We start from the raw sequence: 17296 nt of genomic DNA on the forward strand, positions 1-17296 counted from the left end.
GCCTAATTTCCGTCCAGCTGCCTTATTTGCCCCTCAACTGGCTGTGGTCTCAGAGGGGCAGGAACCTCATGCTCCCCACCTCCCCTCTCCTCCCACTGCACTCGTTCTACCCAGGGTCAACTCTCTAGTATATCCCTTGCGATCCCTCCTGTCAAGAAAGCCATAGCAAGGTCCCTAGAATCCCTCCCTCCCTCCCTACTATCCCCAAAGAAACTTGGTGAACACTCAGTCACGCCCTCAGACGTCCCGAAAAAGTACGCCGCGCTCAAGCCTAGCCTGAGATCCCCCTACCCCGACCACCCCGTTCCAACTACTCTCCACACCTCCAGTCCTCGGCCACGCAGTCGGCCAAGGTGGGGACAAGGGGCTGCCCCCCCCCCCCCCCAAGCCCCAGTTCGGCAACACCAAGACACCCTCCTTCCCGCGCCCTTCCCTACAATCAAAACCGTTGGCGGCCTCCCGCCCACCGTCCGCAGCCCCGCCTCGCTCGCCTCGATGACGTCAACAGGCCAGGACACCTAGTTTTCAGCCGCTCTCACAGCTTCTGGAGCCGGAGAGCCTGGACGCGCGTGCGCGTATCCGACGGCCACGGATTGGCTGAGAGAGGTATAGGGGCGGGGTTACTGCTCCGCCGCTAGAGCGTGTAGACCCGGTGGGGCGGGGCTCCGCGGAAACCGGAAGTATCGAGTGACGGGCACTCGGAGAAGTTCCGGTGAGTTCGGGGGAGGGGTCCCCGTCTGGTTGGAGGGACCCAGGGCTGAGAACTGGAGCCTACGGGGTGTGGGTGGTCCCGGAGCGAGGCTCACATTCTCTGCCCTGCAGATGACTGTCCACAACCTGTACCTGTTTGACCGGAATGGAGTGTGTCTGCATTACAGCGAGTGGCACCGCAAGAAGCAAGCGGGGATCCCCAAGGAGGAGGTGACGAGAGGGCCCCGCGCAACCCGGGTGACCTCACATCTCCAAATGCACATTGTCCCAGTCCAGCTTCTTCTCTCCAAATCCTGGCTCCTTCCCTCCCCAACCCCGGTTCCTTTAAAAACCGAGAGCTAACTCTGCCCCTCTCCTTCCAGGAGTACAAGCTGATGTACGGGATGCTCTTCTCTATCCGCTCGTTTGTCAGCAAGATGTCCCCGCTAGACATGTACGCATAGTCAGAGGGGTTGTTGAGGGAGGGAGGGAATTTGGGGGTGGGGGAAACTTTCTGGAGTGGAAGGGGCTTTGGCCCCCAGAGAGGGTAAGGAGACAGAGAGAGAGGCTGAGTCCGGAGCGAGAGTGCAGGAGCTGGCAGGAGAGGCGGTGGGGAAGATCTGAAGGTAGAGAGGTTGGGCAACGGGGCTAAATTGAGGGGTGAAGATGGGAGGTGTCTTTAGTCAACCAGGCTCCTACAAACGACATGTTTAGAGAGGAGGGAGTCAATCTAGAGGAGATCAGAAGAATCTCTTTGGGAGAGATTTCGCTTCTATTCCTTAACATCCTCCTCATCTCTGCAGGAAGGATGGCTTCCTGGCCTTTCAAACTAGCCGTTACAAACTGCATTACTACGAAACGCCCACTGGGATCAAGGTTGTCATGAACACGGACTTGGGCGTGGGACCCATCCGAGATGTGCTGCACCACATCTACAGTGCGGTCAGTGCCAGCCCCTCGGACCGTTCCGCCAAAGCTTCAACAGCCATGGCCACTTAGAGCCCCAAGACTCCTTCAGCTTCCCTGCCCTAATCCTACTGTATTGTATCTCTATTCAAGTCAGACTTCTTGGGACCCTTTAGGTCCTTATACATTCCCACCACCAGTTTCTCCCCAAGGAGGATTTGCCTTCCAGCCCTTGATCGCTGTGCATTCACACACCCTTGAGGTTATAGTAGGTTTGGGGTTGAAAACAAGAAGTGTTCAAAGCCTGGCTCTAACACCCTCCCCCTCCACAGCTGTACGTGGAGCTGGTGGTGAAGAATCCCCTGTGCCCGCTGGGCCAAACTGTGCAAAGTGAGCTCTTCCGCTCCCGACTGGACTCCTACGTCCGCTCTCTGCCCTTCTTCTCCGCCCGGGCTGGCTGAAGGAAGCACTCTACCTCACCCCTCAGAAGAATCCCTGTCTGTCTGGGGCCCTTTGTTTCACCTGAGGGCCCCTACTGGCAGCCCCACGGCCCCAGCTCCTCCATCCCCGTCAAGCCCCTCGGCAGCCCTCCCAGGGGAACAGCCTAAAAAGCCCTCCATGGTGCCCTTCCCATCACAGGAAGGAAGCCTACTGGAGTCTCTACACCTCCAAACCAGGCCCTCTCTCCAGTTTTATCACCTACCTGACACTGGGAGAAGTACAGAATAAACTTTTTATCACCCTCTGCGACCTGAGCGTGTTAGTTTCAGTGGTCGATCGGGGCCTACCCCTCTCATGAAGGCGTGAACCACCCTGGTGTTCACATCCCCTGAGCCAACAAAGAGGCTTTGTCCACGGGTTTCTCAAACGGCGGCACTATTGACGTTTGGGGCTGGATAATATCTTGGTGTGTGTGTGTGTGGGGGGGTGCTGCTGTGTACTTTGTTCTGTCCGCCTCTCACTAGATGCTGGTAGCACATCTCCATATCTTTCTCTTTCTCTCTCTCTCTCTCTCTCTCTCTCTCTCTCGCGCGCGCGCGCGCGCACCCAGACCGCGACAGTCTACAATGTCTCCAGATCTTGCCACATGTCCCCTAGGGGAGAAAATGGCTCCCCGATTGAAAACCACTGGGTTGGGGGAAGGCTGACTGGCCCCGGGGTGCAGAGAGTAGAACCACCCTCCCGGTTCTGCTCTCCGGTTCCTGTGAGCCCACAGAACACCCAAGCTGCGGAGCTCCGGAAGGTGGGGCTTATGCAGAAGAGCGGCAGGTTTTGGCTGGGAGGCGGGCATGTTTATGCAGATGAGGGGGCGGTGCCTGCATGTTGATTAGCTGGGCCCGCAGCCGACGCGGCTGGGAGTCTATCGGGTCCCGCTGCGGTTCGGGCTGAGGTAGCATCTCTCTTCGGCCCCCCCCCCCCGTCCCTAAGTTCCTACCCTCCGAGGATCACCCTCGACCTTTACCCTCGTCCATTTCCCCCTCTCCTCCCTGCGCCAGTACCCCCGAATCCTAATCGCTCCACTCTTGGCGCCCCCCGCGTTTCTCCTCTCCGCCGCAAACCCCGCGACCTCCAGCAGCCCGCCCCCGCGAGCCGGATCCTGCCTGGCTGCTCCCGCCGCAACCTCCTCAGCCTTCCCGCTCTCCTAGGGCTCGCGCCACTACACCCCCCGGGTGTCTCCTCTCGGGCTTCCCGGTTCCCTCCTCCTCCCGCCCCCTCGGAGCCCCCTCCCCCGCCTTGGCCAGTCGGCATGCAGGTGTCTATCGCATGTACCGAGCAGAACCTTCGCAGCCGGAGCAGTGAGGACCGTCTGTGTGGACCCCGGCCGGGCCCCGGGGGCGGTAATGGCGGGCCGGTCGGCGGGGGGCATGGGAATCCTCCGGGGGCAGGAGGGTCGGGCCCCAAGGCCCGGGCTGCAGTGGTTCCCCGACCCCCAGCGCCCGCTGGGGTCCTCCGAGAGAGCACCGGCCGAGGCACTGGCATGAAATACAGGTATGGGGGTGGCAGGGCAGCCCGCCACATCTGCTCCCCTTTCCTGACCCCTGAGGCTTTCTGGGATGCTTCCAGGACCCCCTCAAACTTCGCTAAGAAGGTCCCGGCTCACTCCATCTCCTCTTCGCATCACTGGCACTCCCTTACATGGGCCCTCTCTTGCTCTCCGTCCATACCCCCGACTAGTAGAAAATCAAGTTTACCAAGGTTGACCAGGCCTGTCAGACCCAGGGGATGCTCCTAAACTTCCCTCCTTACCCTCAGGAAGGCGAGGGATGCACGGATCTCCAGGCTGCACACCCCCACCCCCATCCCCCGGGATGAAGTGTCCTTGGGTCGTGTCCTGGGAAGATGGGGGAAGGAAACGGCTTCTCACTCTGGCCTGCTCAGTGTGCCTGACCCAGATACTGCCCCCACATGCCCCAAGGTCTCCTGCAACCCTTCCTGGTGGGGAGGGAAGTGGGGCCCTTGGAAGGATGGACCACATCTCTCAACCCCCTGCTGAGGGACAGGGGCCATGTGGGAAAGATGGACGAAAATGTAACTGACTTTATCTCAGAGAACCGCCGGGCTCTCAGGACTACCAGTAGGGGGAGGGGAGGGGCTCCTGCTTGAGAGTAAGCAGAGGTCACTGATGTGACCCGGCTTTGTCACTTGAGGAATTTGATCCCCTCCATGTGGTGGCCCTGACTGGGAAGCTGAGCAGACTTGCCTGGGTGGGGGGTCCTTGGGAGGAGGGGCTCTCTGGTTTGAAGACAGACTTCACAGCCAACAGGAGCAGAGGGAGTAGAGAGGGGAAGTGGGAGAACTGGTCTTTCCTCTCATACTCCCCACCCAGGTGTCCTACCTGCTTTTGTTGGAGGCCCGCCTGCCTAGCCTATCCAAGGATCCTTGCCTGCCTGAGTGCCTGAACTTGACTTGGTTTACCCCTTCCACTCCTGTGTCTGCCCTTTAGCACAGCACTCTCTGATGATCTGTTTCCACAAACTCATCACAATTAGCCAGTCGCATTCCTCCCAGCCAACCCCCACCCCCGACTCTACATATCCCAGAGATGACTCAAATAAACACAAGACCCACCAGCAGAAACGCTAAGCAGGCAGCGCATCTTCAATGTGATAGGAGGGAACAGAGGCACTGGACAGTGGCTCCAGAGGAACAGTCATTATTTGTTCACCTTTGCTATGGCCATAGCACTGCCCAATTCAGTGGGCTCACTGAGTCTAGTTTCTTTGGACTGAGACACCCTGAGGGCATCTCAGTCTAGAAGGAGAGGAACTGGAGGCTGATAATCTATGTCCCTGATGGAGGCTCTACCCCTTCCTTCTGCCTCTGTGTCCTGCAGGAACCTAGGAAAGTCTGGTCTTCGGGTATCCTGCCTTGGCCTAGGTGAGTTAGAAAGAAAAGGAATTAAGGGAAGGGGCGTTCTTTCATGGCTTGCCCCCACAGGTCTCACTTGCCTGGCTTCTCTCTTGCAGGTACCTGGGTCACATTTGGTTCTCAGATCTCAGATGAGGTATAAGTGATGGGACCTAGAAGCAGGGTGAGGGGGTATGAGAGAACCAAAAAGGGGGGAAACGGACTTGCATAGGGGTTTGGACAATAAGCATGCGTAACGGTGGACCTGAGGTTGGAGGATGGGGAAAAGGGAGTGAATGTGGAAAGCAAGGTTGAGGTCCGATGGACTAGAATGCCGTAAGGAAGGTAACAGAGGCTGGTTGCTGATCTTCAACTTTTTCTCTCACCATCTTAGACAGCAGAGGATGTGCTGACAGTAGCCTATGAGCATGGCGTAAACTTGTTTGACACCACCGAAGTGTATGCAGCGGGAAAGTAAGGACTGGGGTGAAAGACTAAGTTACAGTTGGAAGGCTGAGAGAATATCAGGGCTTTTTGGTTTTCCCCCTAAAGAACCCTGGGAATTCTGCATCACTAAGTTCCAACCTTTCAGCCAATGGGGCCCCGAAGCATTATGGGAACTGTAGTCCCAACATCTGTCTCTCTCCAGCTTTGAGGGCAATGGGGCATACTGTGCAGTCAAAATGAAATAAACAAATATTTCCTGGACATCATTTATGTGCAACTATGTGAGGATGACAAAGCTAAGTCTCAAACATACTATACCACAGCACACATGGCTTCACGCTGGAAATAGTAAAAACCTAGGATGACTACTCCTGCCTCTTCTTCTGGCAAACTCTTCTGCTTATCTTTAAGACTTGTCCCAGATGTCAGCTCTTCCAAGAAGCGTTTGCCCAACTCCCCAAAGTTGGTCCCTATCCCCCTCAGCTCCCAAAGCACTTTACACTACCCTCTGACACAGAGTTCATCAATTACTCATTTACAAGGCCATATTCACTGCTCAACTGGGAGGCTCCTCCCTCCACAGAACTTGTCTTGCTCTTTCTTGTGTCACCTAAGTACCTATGCAGAGCCTGTCACAGAGCAGGTATCTGATTGAAGGATGACATAAATATGCCCTCAAAAAAGCTCACAGTCTAAGTGGTTAAACAAACAAACCAAAAGACAAAGAGACAGGAAAGATTAAATAACAGTAATACTTCAGTAAGAGCCCACCATAACTTAAGACTTGTCACACATTAACTCATGATTAAGTGTCAAAAAACTGTGTAGCCAATAAGAGCTATGGAAGCTGACAAGGACTGACCATAGACTACAGCAATCAGAGAAGAACATTTTCCATAAAATGAGGCAGAATCCAAGCTAAATTTTGGAGGATGGGTGGAACTTTACAGAGACTAAAAGAAGGGGGGAGGGCAATACAAATGGTTGGAACCAGACGAGGCAGTGTCCTCCCTGGCTCCACTGTGGTTGGTCCCTCTTCTCTCATCCTATTCTATCCCTTCAGCACCCAGAACAGAGCTTGGTACACAGTGATGCACAACTGACATTTGTTGAATGAATGAATGAAAATGATACGACTATAACCCTAGATTGGGAGCCCCTCTTACTTAGTCTAGGATGAGGCTGACAGCCCAATGGGCTCCTCGTTTATGCTCCATTTTACAGGAGAGGAAATTAGTTGAAGGGAAACGTGGGGAGGAGGGAAAGAAACTGATCCACTTTGGAGGGGTCAGTGCTTCTGCACTGTCTTCCTTCCAGGGCTGAAAGAACCCTAGGCAACATCCTCAAGAGCAAAGGTTGGAGGTAAGACATGTTGGGTGGGTGGGGAGGGCCGGGAGGTTGCTGGGGACATGATCATCCAAAAATCCTTTTCTTGCTGGTTCTACCATTTCTCTTTTTTCCAGGAGATCAAGCTATGTCATCACCACCAAGATTTTTGGGGGAGGACAGTAAGTGGCTGCCTCACTATAATTGGGGAGAAGATCTGCAGAGACTGTGTGAAGGTGCATGGGATGGGGGTGGGGACAGAAGTCCCTGCACCTGCTACCCCAGGTCTGCATCCTGCCTGTGAGGACCCCTGAAATCCCAGTTCCTCGTGATTCCAGGCCAGCCCTGGTCCCTTATCTTTGACACACCTCATCTTTGACTTACGTTTTCCTACAGGGCAGAAACTGAGCGAGGCTTGAGCCGCAAACACATCATTGAGGGTAAGAGTTAGGGGCTGGGAACTGGAGGTGGCTGGGTATGGAAGCCAGAGGAGTTGGGAACATTCTCTGAAGCTCCGAGTCTGAGGCTTTGAATAGGGAAGCTGGGATTTAGGTGGCCATGGCAAAAGGATAAGGTCTAAATTCTTAGGAAACTGAAGCTGAAGAGCTTACCTTCCTCGCTCCATGCTTACCCCAGGCTTGCGAGGATCCCTGGAACGCCTCCAGCTGGGATATGTGGACATCATCTTCGCCAATCGCTCAGACCCCAACAGTCCCATGGAGGGTAAAAGCAGCACCCCAACCCTGACAGCCCTTCAAAGTTGAGCACTTCTCAACCCCTCAGCAGAAGCCAGCCCCTGCTCAGGAGGCCTCCCAAGCTCCACAGTGGAGGCTCAGACCCCAGCACTTGGACAGGGAGGGAGGTGAAGAGCAGATACCAACCTCTCTGACTCCACAGGGATGAGTGGGGCCTTGGTGGGGCAGGCAGAGGTCTGCATATCTGGAACCCAGGATGCCAGCGGTCTGACAGTGAGGCTCTCCCTCTCCTATGTGCCTAGAGATTGTGCGAGCCATGACCTATGTCATCAACCAGGGCCTGGCCCTATACTGGGGGACATCCCGATGGGGGGCTGCAGAAATCATGGTGAGTGTGCCACCCACCTTGCCATCCTACAACTTGTTCCCACTTTTCGCATGGCCACTCCAAACCCCACTCTACTGGAGGAGGGGGGAGTGGAAGAAAATGGAAGGAGTGCTCTGACCCCCATCTTTTCCCCACCCCAACCCAGGAGGCCTATTCCATGGCCAGGCAGTTCAACCTGATCCCTCCAGTGTGTGAACAAGCTGAGCACCATCTGTTTCAGAGACAGAAGGTGGAGATGCAGCTGCCAGAGCTCTACCACAAGATTGGTTCGAAGTCCCCTCATCCCTACCTCTCCCTCGGCCTCACCGTCACCTAGATCCCTTTCCCACATCCAATCCTCTTCCTCTTAGGTGTTGGCTCAGTCACCTGGTCCCCTCTGGCCTGTGGCCTCATCACTAGCAAGTATGATGGGCGAGTCCCAGATACCTGCAGGGTCAACATCAAGGTGAGATCTGGGGGCTCAGGACGGCAGGAGTGGACTATCTGAGGAATGGTCTTTTGCTGATTCTCCTCGGCCTCCAGGGCTACCAGTGGCACAAAGACAAAGTGCAGAGTGAGGATGGCAAGAAGCAACAAGCCAAAGTCATGGACCTTCTCCCCATCGCTCACCAGCTGGGCTGCACCGTGGCGCAGCTTGCTATTGGTGAGACACTGCCAGCCCTGGACCCTGCAGAGGCCTTGTCTCCTCCTGAGACGCTACCAGACCGCAGACGGGTTTGTCTCTGGGGAGGACCCTCTTCCTCGGAGACACCTGTGAAGTCTGTGTGCTCACTGTTTCCCACCAGTACTTTTTCTTTTTTTTTCCTTCTCTGGCCCAGCGTGGTGTCTCCGCAGTGAGGGTGTCAGCTCCGTCTTGCTGGGGGTGTCCAGTGCAGAGCAGCTGATTGAACACCTGGGCGCCCTGCAGGTGAGGGGGAAGGGGTGAGGGGGCCGTGAGGGGGGTGTCAGAGCCAGAGCCCGTCACTGTCCCCTGCCCCAGCAGTCAAGCAAGGTCTTGCTGTCCAGCCCAGAACGGGCCTGTGAGGTCACCCACTACAATGTCCTCGCTTGGCAAATGAGAGGTCCCAAGACGAAACGGTGAGGCAGGGGCACAGCTGCGACTCTTTCCCTGCCACTTGGCTTCGCTGTGCGGCTCCCCGGGTTTTCGAACCTCATGCCCTTGTTCAGCAACCCTGCATGCAGTGCCCTCTCCACCACCCCATTCAATTCCAGGTGCTAAGTCAGCTGACCCCGCAGACGGTGATGGAGATAGAAGGGCTCCTGGGCAACAAACCGCATCTCAAGAAATAGCGCGTCCGGGGCGCAGGGACCCAAACCGGAGACGCTGCACCCCCAGAACCGCTTCCCCGCCCCCGCCTCCCTCCCGCTCCGGATCCCTCCACGCAGCGGCCGGAGCCAGGGAGGCCCCGCCCACTAACGAGTTCCGGCTACAGTAGCGAAAGCATGAACAAAGCCATATCCTCCCGCATTGGGGCTTGAGAGGGAAAGTAGTCCGCCGCCCCCTATTGCGTTCTCCTAGGCCTCCCTGCTGATACTGGGCATGAGCTACTGGGCCGTCCCCTCTCTGCCACTTGGCCTCGCTCCCTTCTCTCTTCCCCTAATCGCCGAGGCCCGGGGGGGGGAAAAAAAGGCAGATACAAGACCCATGCAGAGTACCTCAGAAGTGGCCCTTGAAATGTCATCAAGGGGTAACAACCTAATATGAAGTGAGTTTTGACGTCATCTGGGACAAAGGAGATGGGGCTCTTACATTCGTTACAAAGGAAGCCAGGCTGGTCCTGGCAGGAAGTGAATGATAATCTTTGGGAAACTAGGACCCTGCCTCAGCCAGGAGGTGGAGGAGGGCTTAAAACCACAAAGAGTGTTGATACTTTGTTCTTGCCTGAGAGGGGTAGGGTGGGGAGTGCAGTGACAAAGCCCTGATGAGGGAAATTGATGGCCGGTGTATAGCCTGTCCTGGCACAAGTGGCCAGGGGAGCCCTTGGAAAGTACGGTTGGGCCGCACTTCGCAGGAAAAGGTGACAGCCCTTAGGTCACGGCAGAGAAATGGGGCTGATATAAAAGGTCTGGGGATAAACTTTTGAGCCTTGAGCAGGACTCCCTAGCTGGCAGTGGAGGACTCTAGTCTTCCTCCTGGCAATAATCTTAAAGCAATAACGATGGCCCCTCTTGTGTAAGACTTCCCAGGGAACTGTAAATAAAATCTCAGCTTGATCATCACATACCGCGTCTGAAATTGCTGGGGGCTGAGAGGTTAGGCTCTCAGTCTCACGTATCTGGGCCTCTAGCACCCTGCCATTAGAAAGGTCCGGTACTACCTTTCCACTGCTCCTTTACCTTAGTGACCCAGGCATCATGCTCCTAGTAACTGCTCTCAGCAAGGACCCACGCACCGGATCCTCCAGGCCAGTTTTCTTCCTTAGAACCCAGAGGCCTGGCTTCGTAGCTTTGTTGCTCCTCCCTTGTTTTGTTTCCAAAGTTATATGAGCCATTCGTCTTGGTTCCCTCTTGCCTGATACCCACACATATGCCAATGAACTATCTAGGTGGTTTTCCTGTGGCTGAGCAGGAGGGGCTGTTCTGAGGTTGAGGCTCTGGGATTTGGGGAAAGAGAGGTAAAATGAAAACCGGTCTATGGTTGAAATGATACAGAGACAGGGAAAAGAAATATTATAAAGAAAAAAAAAAGAAAACAAGTCAAAGACCAGGTGTGAGAGCGGTGGAAAAGCAGAAGCAAATGGGATTATGTTAGATCCTTACCCTTATTCTTCCCCAAAGAACTCTGATTTCCCTGGGACGCAAAGTGGGTGGAAAGTTATAACCTTTAAAGATCACAAGGCAGGGTAGGATGAGCTCTGCCTCCCTTAAAATATAACCTCACCATCTCCCTTCCTCCCATCCTCACCCTTCCTTGATCCCGAAGCTGGGAGAGCAGAATAAAACCAATTTTCAAAAGAGAGAAGTCAGCAGCATGCCATTTCCTGGCTTAGCAACCAACCGCATTAACTAATGAATACTTACATCCACTCCTATCATCTCCCACTCATTTTGGAAGACTGTGGAGAAAACAAAGAGGTAAAAATGTGTGACTATTGTTAGTTACTCTGTAACAAACATACAAGAATTTATAAATTCAAAATAGTACTCTCCTTAAACAGTTACCTTGGAGGCTTGTGCACTTATTTTAATGATGCCTACCCCATTGCTCAAAACATTTTAAAAAGTCCTCTTAGAATTACCTTCAGAGACAGTTAGAAACCCCTTGTAAGGAATCGTCCTTTTTTTTTTTTTTTTTTTTTTTTTTTGCGGTATGCGGGCCTCTCACTGCTGTGGCCTCTCCCGTTGCGGAGCACAGGCTCCGGACGCGCAGGCCCAGCGGCCATGGCTCACGGGCCCAGTCGCTCCGCGGCACGTGGGATCTTCCCGGACCAGGGCACGAACCCGTGTCCCCTGCATCGGCAGGCGGATTCTCAACCACTGCGCCACCAGGGAAGCCCAGGAATCGTCCTTTATTGTCACACCTCGTTTACGATATATACATATATATGTTTATATATGTTTATATATATATACAATTTTTTATTATTCTTTTGGCCGTGCTGCGTGGCTTGTATGATTTTAGTTCCCCCTGGCAGGGAAAGAGTCCTAACCACTGGACAGCCAGGGAATTCCCTCGTTTACCGTATTTATCACTCACTTCGTTCATTAATTTAACAAGTATTTATCGAGTCCTACTATAGTACAGCACAGGGACACCAGTGGTGAACGAAACCAGACTCAGAACAACCTTTGTGAAGTTTACAGATGGGAAAGGCAAAGAAGTAACAAGGAACCCCCAAACACACACAAACTTTGGTTGTCCAAAGTCCAGAGGAAAGCACGTGGTGTTACCAGAGTCTACAGTGGGTATTTCACATAGTGAGGCTGCACGGAGAGCTGAAGGATGAGTGGGTGTTACTGAGGTCAAAGCAAGAGGGCTAGGGGAACAGCATACAAGAAAGCCTGTGGCAGAAAGGAACAAACTAGCCGAAGGTCTCCAAAGCCAGAATGTTTAAAGAGGGAACTGAAGCAGAATGTGAGACATGGGAGGCTTCAGAACATATTGGGCCTTATAGGGCACTTCAGAATAGTATCTGTATCCTAAGGACAGTAGGAAACCCTCTAAATCACTTATCTATCGATACATGACAGATCAACCCCCCACATTTCATGGCTTAAAACAACTTTTAAAACCTTTTATTTCTTCTCCATGATTCTGTGGGCTGGCCGGGGGCTTCCTCTGTGGTTTTCACCTGGGCTCATTCATGTGGCTGCATTCAGCTGGCAGGGAAGCTGAGCAGGAAAATCCAACGGCCCTGGTACACCTGGCTGTTAGTGCTGGCTATTGGCTGGGGCTCCTCCCTTCTCCAAGTGGCCTCATCCACCAGCAAACTTCCTTACATGGTGGTCTCAGGGCAGGGTTCCAAAGGGACAAAGGCAGAAGCTGCAAGGCCTCTGAAGGAATGAGACTCCAGAACTCACACAACATCACTCCTGCCACATTTTATTAGTCAAAGTAAGTCACAAGGTGAGCCCAGATTTAAGGGACAGAGAAAGACCCCAATTCTTGATGGGAGAAGCAGCAAAGTCACGTATCATGAGAATTTGGCGTTATTAAACTACTGCTGCGTTAAAAGGTTTTTAACAGGAATGGAAGTGGTGTGTGCTAGGACATAATTGGGCTTGAGCTTTGGAAAGATCACTGTAAGCAGTGTAGAGACAAGCCTGCAGAAGGCCAGAGTGACTGAGGACAGACTGGTTAACAGGCTCCTGTTTACAGAAGAGATTGTGGCAGCCTGAACTCGAGTGGTACACTGAAGGTAGAGAAATGTAGATGAATTAGAGAGATATATAGGAGGCAAAATGTACCAGGTTTAGCGATAAGCTGGTAAAGGAAGGTGAAAGCGAGAGCGGGATCAAGGATGACACCTAGGTTTCTGGAGTTGAGAAAAGAAAGAGGTAGGAAACATTGGAAGAGATGCTGCTTTGGACAGGGAGACCATCAGTTTGGGTTCTTGATAAACAAGAAAGGAAGATGAGCAGGCAACTGGATATCCAGGTCTAGAGCTAGAAGGGCTTTGGCTGTCAAATACTTTGGGAGCATTTATACAATCAAATCTACCTTAAAAGATTAAGATTTAATCACCAACTGAAGATATTAAAAGATGTGAGGAGATCTCTAAGCACCATTACAAAGAGAAGTTCCAAAAAAAATCTGAATTATGACAGCATCATTGGTATAAGTAGATAGCTTCCCCCAAGGGACCATAAAGACAATAAAACTTAGAAGTTCTGAAAAGATATAAAATAATTAAAAAGAATGATATACCTCCTCACAAAAGATTACTCACTAGGGTTTAAAGAATCTGGTTTTAAAAACCAGCTTGGGCTTCCCTGGTGGCAAAGTGGCTGAGAGTCCACCTGCCTTGCCCCGGTCCAGGAAGATCCCACATGCCGCAGAGCAACTAAGCCCTCAAGCCACAACTACTGAGCCCACGTGCCACAACTACTGAAGCCCGTGTGCCTAGAGCCCATGCTCCACAACAAAGGAGCCACTGCAATGAGAAGCCCACGCACTACAATGAAGACCCAATGCAGCCAAAAAAATAAATTAAAAAAAAATAAAGCATTGATAATGAAAATGGAGCTTTAAAAAAAAAAAAAAAGAAAAGAAATGGGTATTGAAAACGTTGGGTGCCAAGAAGTTAAAGTGAACACAACGTAGGCTGGGGCACAGGATACTAACAACAGCTAATATATGGTGTTTACTGTGTGCCAAGTATCATTCTAAGCACCTTAGAATCAGTATATAAACTGATTCAATCCTATTATCATCCACATGTTATAGATGAGGAAACCAAGTCCCAGAGAAGTTAAGTAACTTGCTCAAAGTGTCACAACTGGTAAGCGGGCTCTAGAGTCCGTGCTATGAACCTCCACAACAGAATCTGGACCGCAGGTCCAGGAGAGGAGGGTGAGGCTGCGGCTAGGGGGTGGGTGTGGCACCGTGAGGCAATGTGGGCTGTGAGTACTATGTCCTTGTTTACCTGTAGCAGAAGTTACATCCCTGAGTCAGAGCTCAGGCTGGGCAGCTTTGCTGGAGCCATCATGGTGCGTGGGGGTGTCCAGGCCTGGCTACTCAGGAAGGATAGGATTCCCAGCATTCCTAAGGCCATGGTCCTGGAATCTAGGGCTCTGCTTAGGCTGCGATGTCAGCTGGGAGTTGAGCGGTTTGAGAATGAAATTTGGGAAGCCAGCCTTACGAGAACACAGGGAGGTCGTATATAACAAGGAAAATTGAGAGCAGCATCTGCTCAAACGCCCAGGAGCCCACTAAAGATTGGGCAGAATGGGCGGTGTCACTGGCTTATGAAGTACGTTTGGGTGGGTTGTGAAAGAGTGTGAGAAACCCTGTGCCAGTGGCTGAGGGCCCGGGTCCAGGGAGGGAACTGGGGATTTGCACACAGTAGAATTAAGGAAGGCTGGCTCTGCGTCGGGGATAAAGGAAGACATGAGGGAGTGTGCATGGGGGGGGGGGGCGTGCCGCGACTTCCCCTCCCCAGCCCTCGCACCGCCTGGCCCGCTTCCCCCGCTTCGCCATGGCTGGCATTCGGGGTCTCGCACCTCCACCGCCCTCACGCGTGCTGCCGCGGGGACCGGCCTGACCGCCGCGTGACACCTCAAGAGGGGAGGGGGTCTCATTATTAAAAGGGGCAACAGTCCCGCTCCTTCTGTCTACGGAGCCGGCCGCGTTAGAGACGCCCTCGAGGCCGCGGCGGGCACGATGCAGTTCCTGGTGAGGATACCGTCTCTTCCGGAGCGGCGCGAGCTGGACTGCAACATCTGCTACCGGCGCTTCAACCTCGGGGACCGCGAGCACCACTGCCTCCCAGGACGGCGCGCGCCCGCTACGGCCACACGCTCTGCACCGCCTGTCTGCGCGGGTTGGCGGCGCGTGGCGACGGCGGCGGGGCGGCCGCGTGCGCAGTGCGTCTGCGCCACGTCGTCATGTGACCCTTCTGTCGCGCGCCCGCCCCGCTCCCGCGCTACAGGGTCACTGAAGTCGCTGTCGACCCGGACTTGTGGTCGCGCTTGGAGGCAACAGCGCGGGCCGCGCACGAATCTAATGGGGCGGGTGGTCCGGTTCGGGAAAGAGGCGATGTGGACCGAGAGGCAGATGACGAGGAGAAGGAGAGAAGGGGGCGGGGCCTAGAAGCTCGGGATGCCGTGAGCTCCTGCGGCCTTGCAACCGGGTGCTGGTACCGCGCGCAGGTGGCGGCGCCCGCTGCCTAGTAACGGTGAGGGGCCGCCCGGGTAGGCAGTGGAGGGAGAGCGCCCCGGAACGCCGGTTCGGCTGCTCCCTTCCGCTGCCACTAACCCTCCTTCTTTCCCCCAGTGCTGTACTGTCCGGAGATCAAGGACTCGGCCCGCATGACCCGCTGCACGCTGTAACCGCGGAACCCTGAAGCTACGGCAGAAGAAAGGTGGGAGCTGTATTCTCGGGGCGCGCTGTACTACAAGGAACTGGTACCAAGCCCACCCCCTGTCATATCCCGGATTGTCACGGATGAGGGAGGTGAGCCAAGAGCAGGAGGGAACGCCCTGGGAGGTGTTGATGCTGCGCTGGGGAGGCTCCTAGACGAATCGCCCCCATCCACTGACTGTGCCAGCCTTGCATATTCAGGATGGAATGGCCCAGGGAGGATAGAAACGAAGTCTACGTTCCCGTGGGAAGAAGGCGGACTATTTCCCTAGCTGTGACTTTGGCTTTTGTCCAGGGCAGCTCTGGTGTGTGGGAGCAACAGGTCCCATTTTAGCAATTCTGTCAATGATTTGAAAGTTTAAAAAAGATGGAACGGGAGAGAAGAGGCTGATTTCCATGTCACGTTAATCTCACTTCTCTAGCACCTAAGAGAACTGAGAAAAAGAAACCGTACCCACCCTACTCCCTCCGCTGGTATGCCTACCAGTTTCCCCATTCCCAGTACTGTGTTCCTAAAATTGTCAAGACGCGTCCCCACCTATGCATGAGGTTAGGAGCCTCTTCATTTCAGAATCTCCCTTCAACCTGTTAGGGCAGGTATGACAATGTCCAAAGGTCATTTATCCGAGTCACCTCATTAGGGCCTATCAAGGATAGGAGGGAGAGCCATTTCGCAACGGCAGTGAATTGTAAACTTTTGATATTGTTATTTTTACAGCCACAAGGAAACACTGTCACTACTGAAAAAAGATGCTCATCATACAATTTTAAACTTGTGTCCAATATTTAGACATCACCTATTTCAGGGCAGGGGTTCAATTTAAAAGTCCTGTTCATATCTTGTGATTATAGAGCTACAGTCAAGGACCAGCATCGTCAGCATCACCGGGAGCTCGCTGGAAGTGCAAAATCTCAGGGTTTCACTTCTGACTTACTGAATTAGACTCTGCATTTTCACAAGAACCCCAGGTGATCCACTTAAATAAAAATTTAAGCACTGGTTCAGGTCCTAGACTATGTTGCATTTTCCCGTGAGTTAAAAAGGGGAACTTATTAAGAATAAACCTCAATTTTTCTAACTATGTTTTTACCTTTTTCCTTTCCTTAAGTCTTAAGTCTCAGCTTAACTATCCCCTCTTTGGGGAGGTCTTTCTCAGCTTTCAATCTGGTGTAGCCCCCTCCCTCGCCCTCTGTAATACAATGCCTTGTTTTATTTGTTCACTCCTTTAATCTTCTGATGTGTGTTTGGTTGGTGTCCTGCACTACAGTGTAAGCTCCATGACAGCAGTGACTAACTTGGGACTGTTGTATCTCCAAGGGCGACAGCAGCGTTTTAAACATGTACTCAATAAATGCTTGTTGAATTACATTTTTTAATATAATAGCCTCAAAAATTGTCTGGTCTCTCAGCCTCTGAGAAGCTCCGGTAGTGAATACGTGTCAAGCTGTAGTGTCTAGCAGTTCAAATCTTTGGCAAGCCATGCAGGTCTGACCCCCCCACCCCCCCGCCCCAACTCCTTTAAAATAAAAAAGTGTGCTTCTGCAACTGGGAACTGAACCTATGAAGTTGTAGTGACCTCTACTGACTCTTGGCAGAACTAAACAAGCTGAAGGTGGAAAGGATGATCAAAAGGATGAACGGAAGGCAGTTCTGAAACTTAGCAGGCACCCCTCCCACTAAACTTCTGTCCAGTAAGTCCTGCTATCTCTCTGATCTCAACCTGAGGCCTGTGGAGGTGTCCTGCTGTCACCCTCCATCTCCGCTGAGCTCATCACCCTGGGGTGAGGGTTGGAAAAAGAGCCTTGGAGTTGTAGCTGATGATCCAACAAATAAAAATGAGAAATAGGAAGAGTCACAGGATTTTTAAAAAGAGAGAAATGGGTAATAGGAAATGGCAGGAAGCAACACCCTTTCTTTCCTCATCCCTCCCCGAAACCAGAGAACTCCCCCACTCAAAAATAACAGAGCACACA

At 53.0% G+C, this 17296-nt stretch overlaps 3 protein-coding genes across 4 annotated transcripts; all 3 read left to right on the forward strand.

Annotated features, from left to right (window-relative positions):
• Positions 1-659: 659 nt before the first annotated feature.
• TRAPPC1 (trafficking protein particle complex subunit 1) lies at positions 660-2346 on the forward strand. Its single transcript, XM_067022074.1, has 5 exons — positions 660-712; positions 823-921; positions 1074-1144; positions 1494-1632; positions 1929-2346. Exons 2-5 carry the CDS (start codon positions 823-825, stop codon positions 2055-2057), a joined length of 438 nt encoding a protein of 145 aa, XP_066878175.1. The 5' UTR covers positions 660-712; the 3' UTR covers positions 2058-2346.
• Positions 2347-2927: 581 nt separating this feature from the next.
• Positions 2928-10020, forward strand: KCNAB3 (potassium voltage-gated channel subfamily A regulatory beta subunit 3). 2 transcript variants are annotated; one of them, XM_059048965.2, is made up of 14 exons: positions 2928-3585; positions 4931-4974; positions 5064-5101; positions 5339-5418; positions 6709-6753; positions 6855-6899; positions 7114-7157; positions 7354-7440; positions 7715-7800; positions 7946-8066; positions 8151-8245; positions 8323-8443; positions 8619-8707; positions 9013-10020. In XM_059048965.2, the coding sequence occupies exons 1-14, from the start codon at positions 3344-3346 to the stop codon at positions 9088-9090; spliced, it is 1215 nt and encodes a 404-aa protein (XP_058904948.1). In that variant the 5' UTR covers positions 2928-3343; the 3' UTR covers positions 9091-10020. The 2 variants fall into 2 exon arrangements, 1 of the variants encoding a protein (XP_058904948.1); XR_010838336.1 differs by having other exon boundaries at positions 2975-3585; positions 8323-8707.
• Positions 10021-14623: 4603 nt separating this feature from the next.
• Positions 14624-15384, forward strand: RNF227 (ring finger protein 227). The gene is given in 5 exon segments (XM_059048971.2): positions 14624-14732; positions 14735-15019; positions 15022-15093; positions 15096-15137; positions 15236-15384. Coding segments are annotated over 5 exon segments (564 nt in total). The 3' UTR covers positions 15292-15384.
• Positions 15385-17296: the final 1912 nt, after the last annotated feature.

This window comes from Kogia breviceps, chromosome 19 (assembly GCF_026419965.1).
Source record: "Kogia breviceps isolate mKogBre1 chromosome 19, mKogBre1 haplotype 1, whole genome shotgun sequence".
Classification (NCBI taxonomy): domain Eukaryota; kingdom Metazoa; phylum Chordata; class Mammalia; order Artiodactyla; family Physeteridae; genus Kogia; species Kogia breviceps.